The sequence below is a fragment of the Lathamus discolor genome, chromosome 2 (assembly GCF_037157495.1).
Source record: "Lathamus discolor isolate bLatDis1 chromosome 2, bLatDis1.hap1, whole genome shotgun sequence".
Taxonomy (NCBI): domain Eukaryota; kingdom Metazoa; phylum Chordata; class Aves; order Psittaciformes; family Psittacidae; genus Lathamus; species Lathamus discolor.
Genome location: NC_088885.1, coordinates 92,798,543 through 92,814,492, shown reverse-complemented (window position 1 = coordinate 92,814,492; position 15,950 = coordinate 92,798,543). Strand labels below are relative to the sequence as shown.

The following is a 15,950-nucleotide window of genomic DNA, read 5'->3' as shown; positions in this document are numbered from 1 at the left end:
TTTAATTTAGCAAAACTGGTAAGCATTTAACTAAATTGAAAATTGCTTGAGCACCAATTCCTATTGTAATCCTTACCTTAGAAATTATTTATTCATATTTTTATATATATATGAGAGATGTTTAGTTCTGCATAAAATTATCACATAAGTTATGTAGGAATGTTAACAAATTAAGTGAAAAGTGTATTAACATTCGTTATTAGAGTTTTCATCCTTCTACAATTATGATTTTAGCTGCAGTGTTTAGTTATTACTACAAGCGCATGGTATTTTTCACATTATGAAGCCAATTCTGTGAAGTCTCTGGGAAACATCAAATATTGTATGACCAACCTTGTAATGTCATTAGGTTCTTAAATTTTGTTCCTTCAGTCACAGTTGTCATATGATTCTTAAGTTATAGAAACTTGACACGCTTAACATTTGTGCAGCTTGGTAAAGGATGTCATCAAGTTTTTGATGCAAGAATAGATTTGGTGGGAGAGAATTGCTAGCGAACTATTTAAGGAGTAAATGAGGAAGAATCGTAATTTTAAAAAGGCTTTTCCTTCTTAGCTAGTACTTTTCCTTTGATTTTATTGACATCTATTTGCTAATCAACACAGGAGATGACTGCCTATTATTCACTGAATATTTAATAGGTATAATCTTTTAGGTTTGCTGTATGTGGTATTATTTTTCATTGTTTTATCCCTCTTACTGTTTAGTATTTCACAGTCTGTTTCTTTCTTTTAGGGTAAATATATTAAAAATTTCCTTTAAAAGGAAAAAGTTTTTTATACAACAACGACAAAAACATGTAAGTAGTCCATTTTCTTTTGCTCAAGTGGTCATGTTCAATTTTTTTTTCCTTAAATGTGAAGACAATAAAATATTGATGACAAGGCTTTGTTGTGGTAACCTTCCTTTGAAATTCTGTTTTGTTAACTTGTCCTTATTGTTCTGGTGCTCTTGTCATCTCTCTATTTCCCATTGTTGTGTCCTTTCCAATACTGAATCCTTCCACATTCAGTATATTGGACCGTATCTTTGCTATGCAGGTTTCTTCCCCCTTGAGGACTTGGGGTAAATGCAGATCTTTAGTAACCTGGCATGTTTCACTTATCTTGTCAATATCTGCTGCTCTGTTCTTTGATGTTCTTCCTGCCCTGTAGAGTTCCCTAATGCAGTGAACCTACTAAACATCTTAGGAGGACTTTGTGAGGTCCCTTCTGATTATGGGTCTTAGTTTTGGGGGAAAGGATGATTCCTGAAGGAAGGTAGAGCTCTGCAGCCAAATGACATAAGGTTGGAAATGGGGATAGTGCTCCTCCTGCTGCATATCACATGGAGGGCTTTAGATGTTAGCAAAATACATGAAGATAGCTGATAAAGTGGGTGTAAAAGTTTTCTACTTTAACAGACACCTTCATAATGCTGTGCGCTTTTTGCAGAACAGATGCAATATTAGTCTATTTAGTGGGGAGGGGGATCTTGATTACAGTACTGTGCTGCCTCAATATGAACATACATTTAGGTAGCTTTTTACAAAGAGAAAAGAATGTCTAATGTTCTGGTCATGCAGAAATTAGTGACCAGCAGATATGCATATGCTTTCATTCAGCTGAGGATGGAACTTAAATAGATAGTAAAAGGTAAATGTTAAAAGAAACCTAAACTTTATGAAGGCTCTTTGCAGCAGTAAATGAGCTCTTTAATCTGATAAGAGTTGTGTTACAAGAAGACTTCTTGAACCACATTGATTAGAAGGTCTGCTGAACACAGATTGCTATAGATGCTTTTTTCCTATCCGAAAGGAGAATGTTTTTATCCCCACCCATCCCCACCCAAGTTTTGTGGGTATCTTCCAGATTTGAGAAATGTGCGTGTATGAACTCATGCTTACTTTTCAGGGCTCATGTGTAAATGAAGTTGCTATCTAGAGATACTGTATAAATGCTTATGCACATAGCGTGCACAAATTACACCATTTTCTCTTTTGAGAGAGTATGTCCTAACCCACCGTAGAGGGGTCTTAAGTTTTATGGAAGCTGTATGCTTCTAAATGTACTATTTCTATGCAAACTTATCTCAGTCCTTATTTATTTCACTGTATGAAGAAGCGAGTGGTTGGCAAACTATTCTATTAGCTTGTGAGTGTTCTTGTATTTGAATTCTACTCAGTGTAATTATATTGCACTTGCAAGTATTACCCTTTAGATTTGAGAATTAAAAATTCACTGATAAGTAGTCATTTTAAATTCTAAATATCTTCAAGTATCAAATATGGGCAAGCTTATGGACAGCAATTTCCAAATGTGTCTGTGAGAATAAATGTAGGAACAGAACCCTCTCTGAGAGGATTAGTAACAGGGAATAGTAAAATGAATGTACTTACAGGTTTTGGTGTTTTTTTGGAATATGGAAGAATTCAGTGGCAATATATAACGGTCTTTGGACTTAAAATTGTGTAAAATGTGTGTTTGTTGCATAAAGACTTGACTGCTATCCAAAATGGAATTTCTCTTTCTGGAGACCTTTGAAGAGGACAGTATTCTTAAAGTTTGCTCAATTAAATGTTTGATAAATGGTGACAGTTCAAGGCCCTTGATTCTTTTAACTAATCTCCTTTTAAGTGATCATAGCTCTTTATTTCATAACCCTCTGAGATTACAGTAATGCACACTGTATTATACTTAAAGATCTACAGAACTGTAGAAAAAATGGGGCCAGCAACATGACCTTTTTACTCTTTCTCATAGATATGAAAAAGCAGACCAGGTGTGCTGTTAAATCTCTAGATATATCCATCCTTGACACTTAGCCTCCTTTGCTTGAAATTTAGGGCAGCTAGCCTGCAGTACTTCAGTGGTATTGCTGGGATAAGCTTTCTCTTGCAGCGCAGTAGGAGTGAGGTGGCAGCTGGATTAGTAAAAGTTTTCTCCAGAATGGTAGGTCTCTTGGGGTTTGCAAGGGCAGATGACTGAGGTGGTGTTGGTCTTTGGGTTGATCAGCTTTTTACTTGGAAGTACAGGAAGAAATAGGTAAATGAGGGTGAAAATAAGGAAGATGGAAGAATGTGGAGAAAGCAGAGCAGATACTGCGTATTCATTGCAAGATTTTATTAAAGTTCATGAAAATGCTGTAACATTTCTGCTTTGTGTGTCATGTAGATTTCTTTACAGAATCTACAGAAAGTTCTCAGAGGCTATGAATGTGCAGTCACCTGAGATGCGCCATGTTTATTTTCCTTATTTCTCTTACTCCTTTTTTCTTATGACCCTGTTCTGAAGAGTCAGCTTACCTTATTTCACTTTCTCCCTGCTCCTCACATTCTCTTTTACCCTCCCACTGCTTCAGTCTGTTGATCAGCTACTTGATAAGAGTACACAATATTCTGTATCTACTGAAGAGCTGCATAAGAACTGGGGAGCAGGACTGATGAATCAGTGGATGTCTGATGCTATAAAAGCTCATTACATGTAGACTTAATGAAGGGTGCAAGATTTAAAGTAGGAATAGAAACAACGCGGGTTTACAGGCAACATTTTAAAGCTTCCAAAAATAAAACTTTATTTCAAATGTGCTTATCTAATGCTTAAAACCAATTTCATTTTCTGCATATTAAAATATATTTTTACTTGATATGCTGTAAATGTTTTCAAATTCTCTGTGAATGGTGTAGGCATACATCTGATGCAAAGTTCTTCCTTGATGCTGAAATAGCAAGACACTCACCTTAGCTATTGAGATTTGTTCCCTTTACCTTGGTGGCCACAAATTTCTCTAATCCTCATTTCTTAGTAACTATTAAAATACCCTTCTTTTTGAACTTGTCGGATGGGCATTAGATACTTGGATCCTGCTAGAACTGTCTTCACCTTTAAAACTGCACGGATTTAATAGCATGACTTGCAAGGTGGTCTGTTACTGAGCCAGATGGTTACGTTAACAAAATGTTTTGTTAATTTAAAAACTAACTGCATCCTTCTGAAATTCCTGAAAGTATTTTTCCTAATTTAGGTACATATTTAGACTTTTAGCCCATTTAAAAGCTGCTGTGAAGGTTCTGTGACAACAGTTGGGGAGAACACACTTTTGATGTAGAGAGCAAGATTAATTACTGTTTTCAAACCTAAATTTAAACCCAAGATAATAGGTGTACTTAATTCCTTATCTTTATGCTATGGCTTTACAGTACAATTGAGATGTTTGGATAAAGTAATTTTTTGTGGCAATTGAAATGCTGGTACTCTAGGCTAACAAAAATACCTATACACTTCCTTTTGTTTGTCTTTTGGAGTAGTAAAACACTTCAAGTGGCATTTAACCAACATAGAATGTGTCACAAATGCCATTTGTCATTATATCTTTAAATGATGTATGTTTTTTGTATTGCAAGAAATTCTGAGTTAAAATTTCACTATGCTTGCGCACTTTATTTTATATGAGCTAATTAGAAGCAACTGTGGCAAACTGACAAAGATATGAATTGATTCCAGTATGCATGAGGCTCAAAGAGAAACCCTGTTTCTTAAACAGGAAAACATTCCTGAAAGTTTGCATCAGGTAAATGTTTTGCAGTGCCTATGTAAAACCAAGAGGCAAATCCTTTTAATCTTTCTCTTAAGATTTGCACTGGTTTTCTAAAATAGTGACTTCAATCACAGATTCTCTGAACTAGTCTTAAAGTGATTTGCAGAATGTGGCATTGTTCTCTGATACGGGGCATTTGTAAAATGTTGCCTGGAAATAAAAGGAATACAGGAAAAACAGATTGAATATTCCAGCCAAAATGTTCTGTAGTTACTTCCCAGCAGTATTGTTGCTGTGGGGAAAAAAAAAAGGAAAAGGACAATAACAGCTAGAAATCAAGGTGTATCCAGATGGGACTTCTATTTCTTGCTGGACTGGATGAGAAGGCTGTATTAGATCTTTGAGTCCTTTAATAAAATGTCTTTGCAATGTAAATCCTGACTTTCTCTGAGCTAGAAAGAGCTTTACTGGGTTGGTTGTCTGCCTAATTATATGCCAAGATGTCAAAATTCAGTCATAATACAGAGCAGCTGGAAAAAGATGAGCAATGAAATTGAAAACTTGCTTTTTCTTCACTAAAGTACTGATCTGTATCAGCAATTAACTCAGGTTATCTTCCTTTCTCCTCCTTGCTTTACTCTTCATTCCACTTTCTTTGCATCACTCTTCATTCCACTTTCTTTGCATCAATAACTCTATTAACTAACCAAAGCTTATCTTGTACAAAACTCTCTCAGCATATGAAATAGCTCCACAAGTGCCATAGCACTTACATAGCACTCACAACATGCCATAGTTGGTGAGGGCATAAACATGGGTGGCACAATTGCGTTAAGACAGTGTTTCACTAGCACTTTGGCACTGAAGTTACAAGTAAGAATTTGCACCAAGGCACACAAGCTTTGTATTATGCTTTCTTTTAATCTCTTCATTGTGGCCTCATGTTATCATCCAGGAAATAGGATTGGATTTGAACAGCAGTCGCAGCAGCTCTGGTCCCGTCACAGCTACTTTCTTTCCCCCAAGATGGATCACTGTTAATGTCCTTAGTATCTTCTATGAGATTGTCAAGCAGATGTTTTTTGCAGATTGTGGCCCTTGAAAGAACAGTATTAAAGTCTTATGTGAAGAGTTTGAATTCAAAGATTGGGGTTGTTTGGTTTTTTATTCCTTTTCTATATTACACCCTTAATGTAATGTTTAAAAGAGGGGGTTTTTGTCATAGGAGCTCAAGATATGACTGGAAACCTGAAACTCTGTTTAGCTGCTTAATATTACACTCATACATACAAAATTTTTTGCCATTCTAGACTTAAATATTTCCTTAACACTGTAAGGATTAGAATCTGAAAAACTTAATAGTTTTTCAATATTGCTTAAATTTGTGGAGTGTCCATTTTTCAATTTAGAATTTCATATAATCGCAGGGCTACTTTGACTATCTCCAGCTCGTAATCTACTATATGCTAATTTTTTGTTTCCCTAAATGCTTTTTTCCTGTTTAAGAGTAATTTTATTGCTGTTTTATGAGCTCGTTCTACTGTGTTTGATCTGCATGTATATATTGAAATATGGCATTTCTTACTCTTACAGAATGAATCCAGAGAGCATATTGTTGCCTTCAACATGTTAAATTACAGAGCATGCAAAAATCTTTGGAAATCTTGTGTAGAGCATCACACATTTTTTCAGGCAAAGAAGTCACTACCTCATGAAAGAAAGATACTGTCAAATTATTGGACCCTGGGTTCTAGAAATCCAGCAAAGTAAGTATTGTGTGAAAGCATGTATTGCTTTGTAGTGTGAACAAGAGGATTTGTATCAGTGATAGCTCAAGTTGGAGTGACAGAGTTCGGTTCTGCCTGTAGCTGTGTCGCAGTCTGTACGCCAGCTACGTCTTCAATAATTCTTTTCATCCAAATTCTGTCAGCAGTGGAGGAGGTTGCATTCAGGTTTCACCACCTTAAGTATCACAATATTTTAATCAGGAATTTGTGGCTTTCTTGCACTGCTTTCTTTTACACACATGTAAGGCACATATCCTAGTGTTTATTGCATCAGATAGTTGAACTCTTGGAACCCTTTAGTACAGTTTCTTATTTGCACATCTCTGTACCCTTCTAGGTTCTCTTAGCTGAAGGTAGTAGTGGCATTCGATTTAAATTAGGCTCTGAGTTGCATAAATCGCCCTTAAACCTTATTCTAAAGGCAGGCTGAATCATATGTCCCGGATTCTGAGAGGTAAGTTCATTCAGCATTTCTGGACTGAATGCTGAATAACCTCTTCTAGGTGCATTCTTATTCCTTGCTGAAAAGATAAAAACATACTTATTTTTTTCCTACAAAGGATAACTTTGATAATAGGTGAGAGCAAGGAACTGTCACCGCAAGATGTTACAGCCCATTCCAGAAAGGCATTGGCAGCCTTTCAGTATGTTTGCTGTGAAGTATGCTTGTATTTGGCATCTGAAGAGCAGCTGTTTAGAGTTCAGGAGATTGTTATGTGCTGTACCTTAGCTGAAATGTCTAAAGAACATATTGTTAAAGTGATTCTGCTGACAGGGTTAGGGGTTTGGATTAGGGGTTGGAACTCTGGCTTCCATCACACAAGTTTCACCTCAAAAGTCACCTGCATTGGAAAAGGCATGAAGAAGCCTTTGTAAGAAAAGGCAAGCTGATTAATGCAAGATATGTGGAATTCTTCAAGATGCATTTTTTGTAATAAATCTTCCTTTTCTACTCTCCCTCTCTGCTTCACCCATATAAGGCTTCTTTAAAAGAACTCTTTGTTTTTGTAGAAGACCAGAGAAGTTTGGTGGCTTATCACTGCATACAGAAGACTTACAGAAATTAAATGGGTAATACAGGCAAAAGCTTCTCATGAGTTCATGGACTGTGTGTTAACTAAGATTGAAAATACACATGGGTAACTGATTTTGATATGTTGATACTTCATATTAAGTTTTCCCTCTTAGTTTTTTGAAACTGGGAAAAGCTTTAAAAGTACACGTTTGGAAGATGAAGGAATTCATTTGCTTTATAAACATGAACAAGATATGTAAAATACTTCAGAATATATAAAAAAAAGGGTTGGGTTGCTTGTTATCTTTTACTTGTTTAAATGAAAAGCAGCACAATGGGAAGCATACTTAAGGTTTGATATTTGCATGAGTAATATTCACAGCATAAACTTTTTTTTTTGTGCAATGTGTACTTGAGACATTTCAACTCTATAGTGAAGTCCTTGCATACTGTGCTATCCCAGCTGCCCATTGTGTACTGCACAGGACTTAGTAAGCCCAAAGGTGGTTTCTCTAATTCAGAAATTGCTTCTTTTGCATGAGAAATCTTAGGCCTGTAAACTTGAGGATGGGGAGCTTATTTCTCTGCTTGTCTTGTGGAGCGCTGTTTAATAAGATGAATAAAAGTTAGTTTATCTCAATTTTAATATAGTTTAAATTTTTCTTTATGCTGTATAATTCCACTAGTAAGATACTTGTATTGCTTTCCTAGCTGAGATTCAGGTTCTGATGCAACCCTTATCTTATCAGGCTCTTGTCACAAGAAGTAGTCCAGGCTTGGAGATCCAATTTTCATGTCAGATCTGTCTCTTATGTTTTATTGCTGTGAGGAACACATCACTCAAATTTGGCTTCCTTCTGGAAACAGTGTGGTCTGGTGTAGCTCTTACTTGGTGATACAGCAGGTGGACGGTTAAAAGCAGTCCTGTGTTCAGTGAATTCGTAAATTGTTACGCCTTTATGAGTTTTAACAGTAACATGTAGAGTCTTTTGCCTGTACTTGAGCCATGTTTTCTTAGGCACTCAGTTCAGTGGCAATAAGACATACCAAATTTCCTGTTTTCCCCTCCATCGTCTTAAACACAATTGGGTTAAAAATAACTCTCAGAAAAAGTTATTTTTGCACACGCTTGTAATTAGCATTGTAGCAGGGACCAACAAATAGTTTTATTGCCACAAGTTAAGGATAGCAAATGACTCTGTGAGAATGCAAATGCATAAATAAAGAGGGGTAAGCACAGGGGACTCTTTACAGCACATTAATTCTAAAATTGACTTTCAGAAGCATATTTTCTTTCATTTAATTTTTTCTGCGCAAAGTAATTAATGCACAGGTTTTTATTTCTTTTCAGGTCTGTAAACAGCCAGTACTGCAGAAAAGTTATAGGTGGGATGGTTTGGAACCCATCTATGCGACGATCTTTATCTGTTGAGCATCTGGAGACCAAAAGCCTTCCTTCTCGATCACCTCCTGTTACCCCTAATTGGTAAATCCAGTTTCAGCTTTTCCCACACCTTCCAACCTTCTACCTTTTCTTATTGTATGTACTTCAGCAGAATAGTTATGTCATGTGTACATATACATTCAAACATAGTTATTCTGAGAATACATATGACAACAGGAGAAGAGTGGGTGTCTCTTATCTCAACATTAGCAAGGCTTTTGATAATGTCTGCCAAAATATTATAGCCAAGTTAAGACACTGTGTTCTAGAAGGGTGGACAACAAGATAGTTTAAAAACATATAAATTAAACAAAAAAAAATATGACTGGACTCAGATGGGAGTTATTTTAATGGGTCATACTCTGCCTGGAGGCCAATAACAAGTGGAGTACTGCAGAGGTCTGTCCTGGGACCTGTCCTGCTTAAAATCTCTGTGACCTGGAGGAAGCAATGGAGTGGTTGCTCATTAAGTTTGCGGACACCAACCTGGAGGGATGAGTCAATATGCCTGGGGCAGGGCTGCTATCCAAAGGGACCTTGGAAGTCTGGAGAAATGGGCCAGTAGGAACTACATGAAATTCAGTGAACGCAAAAACAATGGCCTGGGAAAGAAGAACCCAGTGCAACACTATTGTCTGCAATGCAACCCTCTGGAAAAGGACTTGGTAATCTTGGGTAGCAAGCTGTACATGAGCTATGTTAATACCTGATGGTAGATCAAGGGAAGTGGTTATCCCCCTTTTGCTTAGCATTCATTAAACCTTATTAGAATGCAGCAGCCACTTTTGTGTCTGCTAGTACAAAATGGACACTGACAAACTGGAGCAAACTCAGCAAAAGCCAGCAGCCACCAAGGTAGCCAGGAGGCTGGAGCACTTACCCTGCAACGAGAGGCTGAGACAACTGCACCTTTTCAGCCTGGAGAAGCAAAGTTTTCTCAAATGCCTAATACCAGACTGGCAATACTTAGGAGGAGGCTATCTGGAGGATGAGGCCAGGTTCTTCAGTGTTGCATGGTGGGAGGATGAGGTAATACATATATATGTTGAAATGAGAGACTCTGGACATAATGCAAAGCCACTTCAACACAAGAAGAGCTGAGTGGTGGTTGCCAAGAGAAGCTGTGTGCTCTCCATCCTTCCAAGTGTTTTGATATCTGACTGGATAAAGCCTTAAGCAGCCTGCTCTGACCTCAGTTGACCCTGCTTTGAGATAGATGACCTCTATGTCTCCCTTTGAACCGGAATTATCCTACAGTTAGAGCTAACAATACAAGTAGCATTTTAAAGGGGGGGGGGGAAATCTTCTGTGTACTGAACCTAGCAATGTATGATTGCCTAGTATACTGTACTAAATGTTTAAAAATTAAAGCGAGACCTATAGGCCTGTCATGATGATTTCAGAACATAGATTTCAATAGCATAGAAATTTCACTTGGATAAAGTTTTAGGAATTACTCTGATCTTCCAACTTGTGTTTGTGTTCCTTATTTTTAAGGCGGAGTCCTAGACTACGTCATGAAATTCGTAAACCACGACACTCATCTGTAGATAACCTTACAAATGAGATTAGTTATATTACTGAAACAGAGGATGTTTTTTATACGTATAAGGGCTCTCCAACCTCAAAGGACAGTGATTCGGAGTTCTCTCAAAACCGTAGTCCCCAGAGGAGGTAAGGACATCTGCAAATAATTCATTGCCTATTTTTACATTTTATAAAAACACCAAACGAAACCCCAAATGGCTTTAGTATATAACAGTCGCCATTGGTTATAGCATTAAAATGAGTTCAAACAATTTTGGTTTTGCATAAGCTTTATTTTGACAAATTGCAAACCTGCAAATGCTGTGACACAAAAGCCAGTTCTCAGTCATTGAGTTCTCAGTAAAATCAGAGAATCCGTTAAGGCGTGCCTGCGCATATCTGTAATATCCTGTTTCCTAGTAGCTTCTGCAGCTCTTTCCTACCTGTTATAAACTTTTACTTTTTTTTTTATTATTATTATTATTTTTGGGAGGGGAGGGAGGAAAACTTCAGCTCAGCATTGTCAGTTGAAAGGGGTACTGTATTTGAGTGAAGACAAGAACATAATGATGCTAGCGGTCATCCATCTTTCTCTCAGAGGAACTGTAGATTGCTGGTCTAATGGCAGTGCCTGCCTTTTGCCTAGAACCATTTTTGCTGTATTCCTTGAGGACCAAGTTTTTTCTCCCCTGCAGAAAACCTGACCACTGCTAGCTTTGCTTCCAGGGCTTGAAGCAGCTATCTTTGTGCACTGATTAATTGTTTTCTCGTATATTACATCTCACTCTTATTTTACAGTGGCAACTTAATGAGCAACTTCAGATTAACGCAATATTAACTTCAGAATTAATGTAGAAAGTCATTGATTGTTCAGTCTCAAACAAAAAGACAAAACCCAAACCAGAGCCACTTTAAAACTCTCAGCTGGGAAAATGCTATGTATTAAAATGCAGGTTCATGCGTAATGTTGCAAAAGGAATATGGTTTCCAGTGATCTCTAGTAACTTTAAGGCAAGATGTATTTTTAGAAGCAATGTATTAATGGAAGCTGATAGGACTCGTCTATCTCTGTGGTAGTGTGCAGCTGTTAACTGTAGCTTTCAATAATGGATTTAAAATGTTTTCTTCAAATTTTAATACAATAATATTGTTCTACATTACAGCAAAGAGGTTTCTGTAAAAGAAGGGGAAAATTATCATGGGTGCATATTTGGAGTTTGTCACTGTGGTGTTTTAAATTGTTGTTCTATTTTTCTGCCTGGAAGTCAGATGAGCCCTAGTACTTGTATTATCAGTAATAGCCACGATAACATATAAAACAATGTGTCTAGATGCTGTGAATAGTCATAGCTAGGAAGCAATGTCTTTCCTGTGCTTTAACATTTACAGATTATACACTTTTAGTAGTATTTTATGAGCAGACCATAAAAGGATATTATGAGGATAGAACCTGTAGACAGAAAACTAAGTTGCCATGCTGTGTTCTGTAACTGGTGGATTGTATCCTGCCAGTTAGTATGTTGTTGGGTTTTTTTTTTTCATTTATTTTTCTTTTTCTTTTCTTCCACTGTATTTTTTCTTTCTTTCCTATTTTACCTATTCTATGCCTACTGAGAATGGAGTGGGAAAACCTGTTTTTATGCGGTTTCTCGTACAGTGAAAATAGGATGTTCCAAATTTGAAAATAGCACACTCATTTGTTTTCTGGGCTTTACATGACTACGCTGTATCTGATTAATATCACTCACTGTGGGGAAGATGGCTGTTATTACCCTATATAAATCAAATTTTCTATATGTCTTATCCCCAACACATTCTTGGTTTCTTGAGTCTGTTTATAATATTTAATACCATGCAGGTAACTGGAAAAATGCTTGTAGAAATCTGATGAATTTAGATTCAAAGTGTGTGTTTTGGAAGGAGAATGTAGCACATGGAGTGAATGATCCTTTGTTGTATTGATTGTTAGACCTTTGTGAAGTAAAATGGTTATTAATACTTACTTTTTTAACAATTGAGGTAAAATATACAGTAACCATACAAATAAAGAGTTTCTTCTCTACACTGATGTTTTTAGCAGTCCATGCTAGTCCACATCCCAGACTTTCCCCTTTTATATTCTTAACAGTACTTACTAGTTACCTCACTGCCCTTGTTGAAACATGTAAAGTAAAATTAAGTATTATATGTGTAGTAAAGTCTGTCTTTCCCTGAATTTTTTATTGGAAGAGAGAATCTTATCCTTTCAGCTAAATCTGGTTTATAACAAAACTGTTTAACTTGCCTGTCTTTGGTATTAAATGTGGGTACTTGTTCTGGACTTTTGCCACACTTCAGGAATATTTACATGTTAACTGCAGAACACCTCACAGTGTACTGATAAGTCTTTTAAAGCCCACTTGCCCATTTTTGCAATGCTAGTCTTTAGTAGACTTGACATAATTGAAGCTTGTTATGCATAAAAACAGATTTGCAATTTCAGGTTTTCTTTTTCATTAGAGGTGAGCTAAAGGTAGCATTTTATAGCCCTGCTAATATATATTGTCTTTAGAGAGCTGTGGCTCTTTTCTGCTACTAGCCTGCTGTCTGAGACTATGAAGAAGGTGTAGTTAGTGCTAATTACAACTAATGAATAGCTTTGGTATGAAAAAAATCTGAAGCATTTTTTGAGAGGTACTGGCAGTATGGGTACCTGTGTGATGCTGATTTTTAATTGCTGAATTTTTATGCCTGGGACCTCAAATCTTAATTATAATCATGCAGCTGCTTCACTTTTGTAAACTAAATATGTTCACATCAGTTTCATTTACTGTATCTGAAGCTCAAGACTGCAAGTTGCAGTTAGCATGGGATATGGCTTTTCTATATTTTTTGGGCTTCCATCAGCATTTTTGGGGTAGAGGGATATTATTCATGTGTTTCACCTCAGCCCTTTCGTAATATCTTAAGTCCTTTTTTGTCAAAATGACAAGTGGTCCAAGATAGACCTACCGTCAAACTGTGGCGATATAGTACTTCTTGAGACAAATATCTAGGTAAAGTTCATATGCCAAGACTTGCTGTGTACCTAATCCTACCTGGCACGTGTCAGAACTATAGAAGCCACTGCTGCTGGCAGAGTACATACACCTGCATTTATTTCCCTATGCACCTTTTTTTATCTCCTGGCAATGCCAAGTGTAATAATTTTCTTAATAATCTTTTTTCTTCCTTGCTCTATTTACTCACTTAAGGAAATCAATCCGACTATTTCTATAAAACACTACACGATTTAGAAAACAAATTATGTGGAACAGCTCTTAGTTTAGAGAGCATAAAACATGCCAATTGTTAACATTTCTTCTTCCATTTCTGTAAATAGATTGTACTGTATCAACATGTCAACACCTAGAACTGTTTACTGCTAAATATTTTAAATGAGCATACTGGAGATGAGGCCCAGGAATATTTTGTATGTATTATGTTCTTTCCCTGAAGAACATAGTGATTGTTTTTAAAATGTGCTTTGTGTGAACGTTCTAGCTTCTAACTGAAATTTATGAGGTAAATCCTCCAGGCTGTGACCGGAAAAAGAAAGTTAGAAAATAGAGCAAATTATGCACATAGATGAACTACGGAAAGCCAGGGGCAGGTTTGTGAGTCTTATCTTTCATGTAGCTGGACTGCTTCTGTGACCTAAATTACCTTAAGTACTTTCACATTCAAGTGCAATTTGAGGCTCAGACATAGTAAAATGAAGCCATTTTTCTCTCAGATTAGCGTCTGCAGAAAAGATTGGAGATGTCTATTACATAGGTATTATAGACAAAAAATTGCTCTAATCATGCATTAACATATATTAAATAGAGCTTTATTCACTGGGCATGAATAGGTTTGCCTACCTAAGCCTGCTATCTCAAATCACAGCTGTATACAAAGCCTGTCATCAAAGACTGTGCTGAAGAGGACTTCAAGAAGACTCTTGTTTAGGCCAGAGCTCCCTAGCCTTTGTGAAGAAAGTGTCCCCTGTCAGATCTTTCTCCTCTTTTTTTGCCCTGCTGCTGGGCATCTCATCTGACTGGTACTGCCACTGAAAAAAAAAATAACGCTAACACAGTTTTGGAGCCCACACTGAGCCTTCTGAAGTCTGATAGGTTGTTTTCTGTGTTTTACCACACTTTGCTATGGCTGCGCCTCACCAGTTCAGAATAGGTAGTCCAGTCTGTCTTCTGACTATGTCACTGTATTTATCCTATGTTAACATGCATGATCCTGCTATTATTTGGGTTTTTTTTTTAATGATTTCAAGAATAATATTAAGATAAAACATAATTAGTAAGTGCACTTTTTGACAACTGTTTTTTCAGTTAAAACTGGTTTTCCCTAGTTTTGACTTCAGCTTCCCTGAAGAGGCTTTCCTTGAGAGATTTGTATTTCCTCCGTTGAAGCACTGCTGCTGCTGACTGACTAAATTTCTTCTTTTAAGCAAAGTAGAAAACTTCTCTCCATTCTGTGGTGTTATGTATCTTCAGGTGTCCTTAAACACTGAGGTGTGCATTAGGGAAGAGTTACAAATATGAAGTCTTATGGCTTTCCTTAAAGATAGAAAACAAGTTACATGATAAGGCTTTCTTTCTGAAGTATCTCTGTGGAAAAGCTGGTTTAATTTGTTCAGGGGGTTTCTCGAAGTTGTATCATACCAACAAGCTACCTGGCATCAATTTAACCTGACCATCTGCTGTCCTCATAGGTAGCTTGGATAAAGCTCCTGGAAGAGCTCAAAGTTGCCTTTGAGAAACTTTTTTTGCTTTCACTATAACAGGTTTAGACCACAGCTGGTTATTGTTAAAGGGAGGCTGGTGGGCTTGTGCAGGCAATTATTTTAGATTGCAATTTTACTCTTTTTTAGCCTGTTATAGTACCTGATGATTACCACTGTTGCAGTCTGTTGATAAAGGTACCACTACAGTTTCCAACTTTCAAATAAGGAAAGCCTCAGTGGTATAGAGGAACAAATCATCGTTACTGATTTGCTTTTCTGTGACACTAATGTAATCTGTGTGCTACTGTGTCATTTAAGGGCAAAAGGCTACAGTGAAAATGAAGTAGTCATATTGAAGGCTGACATTTTTTCAAGACCAGGTTGGAAAATTCCAAAACATCTCTGATTTAAGCACTAACCTTCAAAACTGCGTTGGCTTTGACTGGGACAATAGACTGATTACATTTTAGGATCATGTACTGTGACATGCTTGATCTTGTATCAGATGTTAGGTTTTGTCTTGAAAGACTGCTCTGCCCATCCCCAGAGCAAGTTCTGGTTCACAGTATTGATACCTACCGAAAAAAAAAAAAAAGAGTAAATAAATGTAATTTAATGCTTATCACAACCAGATGTTCATGGGTAGGTTTCTTCACCAATGAGATGTTACAACAACAGGGATGGGGGAAGCTTGAAAGAAACTAGATACCCTTTATCTTCAGGTAAATAAGTGAAAAACTAAAAGACTAAAATGAGTTTTCTTGTTTCATTATGTTCAGGTATCTGTTATTAATTAAAAATCTGTAGATTTAAGTGTTTCAATAATACACATTTTAATCACTTGGTGAACTTAAAATACCAAGGTCGAAGGCTTGCCATGAAAGCATAAAGACATATAACCAAGTAATATTTAAGAAGTTT

The 15,950-nt window shown here is 36.7% G+C and overlaps 1 protein-coding gene across 3 annotated transcripts in view; it reads left to right on the top strand.

Moving 5' to 3' along the window:
* PTPN3 (protein tyrosine phosphatase non-receptor type 3) overlaps window positions 1–15,950 on the top strand; it is a 111,071-nt gene that overhangs the window by 62,045 nt on the left and 33,076 nt on the right. For all 3 annotated transcript variants that reach the window (XM_065667754.1, XM_065667753.1, XM_065667752.1), the window contains exons 11-14: window positions 736–799; window positions 6,109–6,281; window positions 8,669–8,803; window positions 10,259–10,435. In XM_065667754.1, the coding sequence (XP_065523826.1) occupies window positions 736–799; window positions 6,109–6,281; window positions 8,669–8,803; window positions 10,259–10,435 (549 nt within the window). The remainder of the gene's footprint in view (window positions 1–735; window positions 800–6,108; window positions 6,282–8,668; window positions 8,804–10,258; window positions 10,436–15,950) is intronic.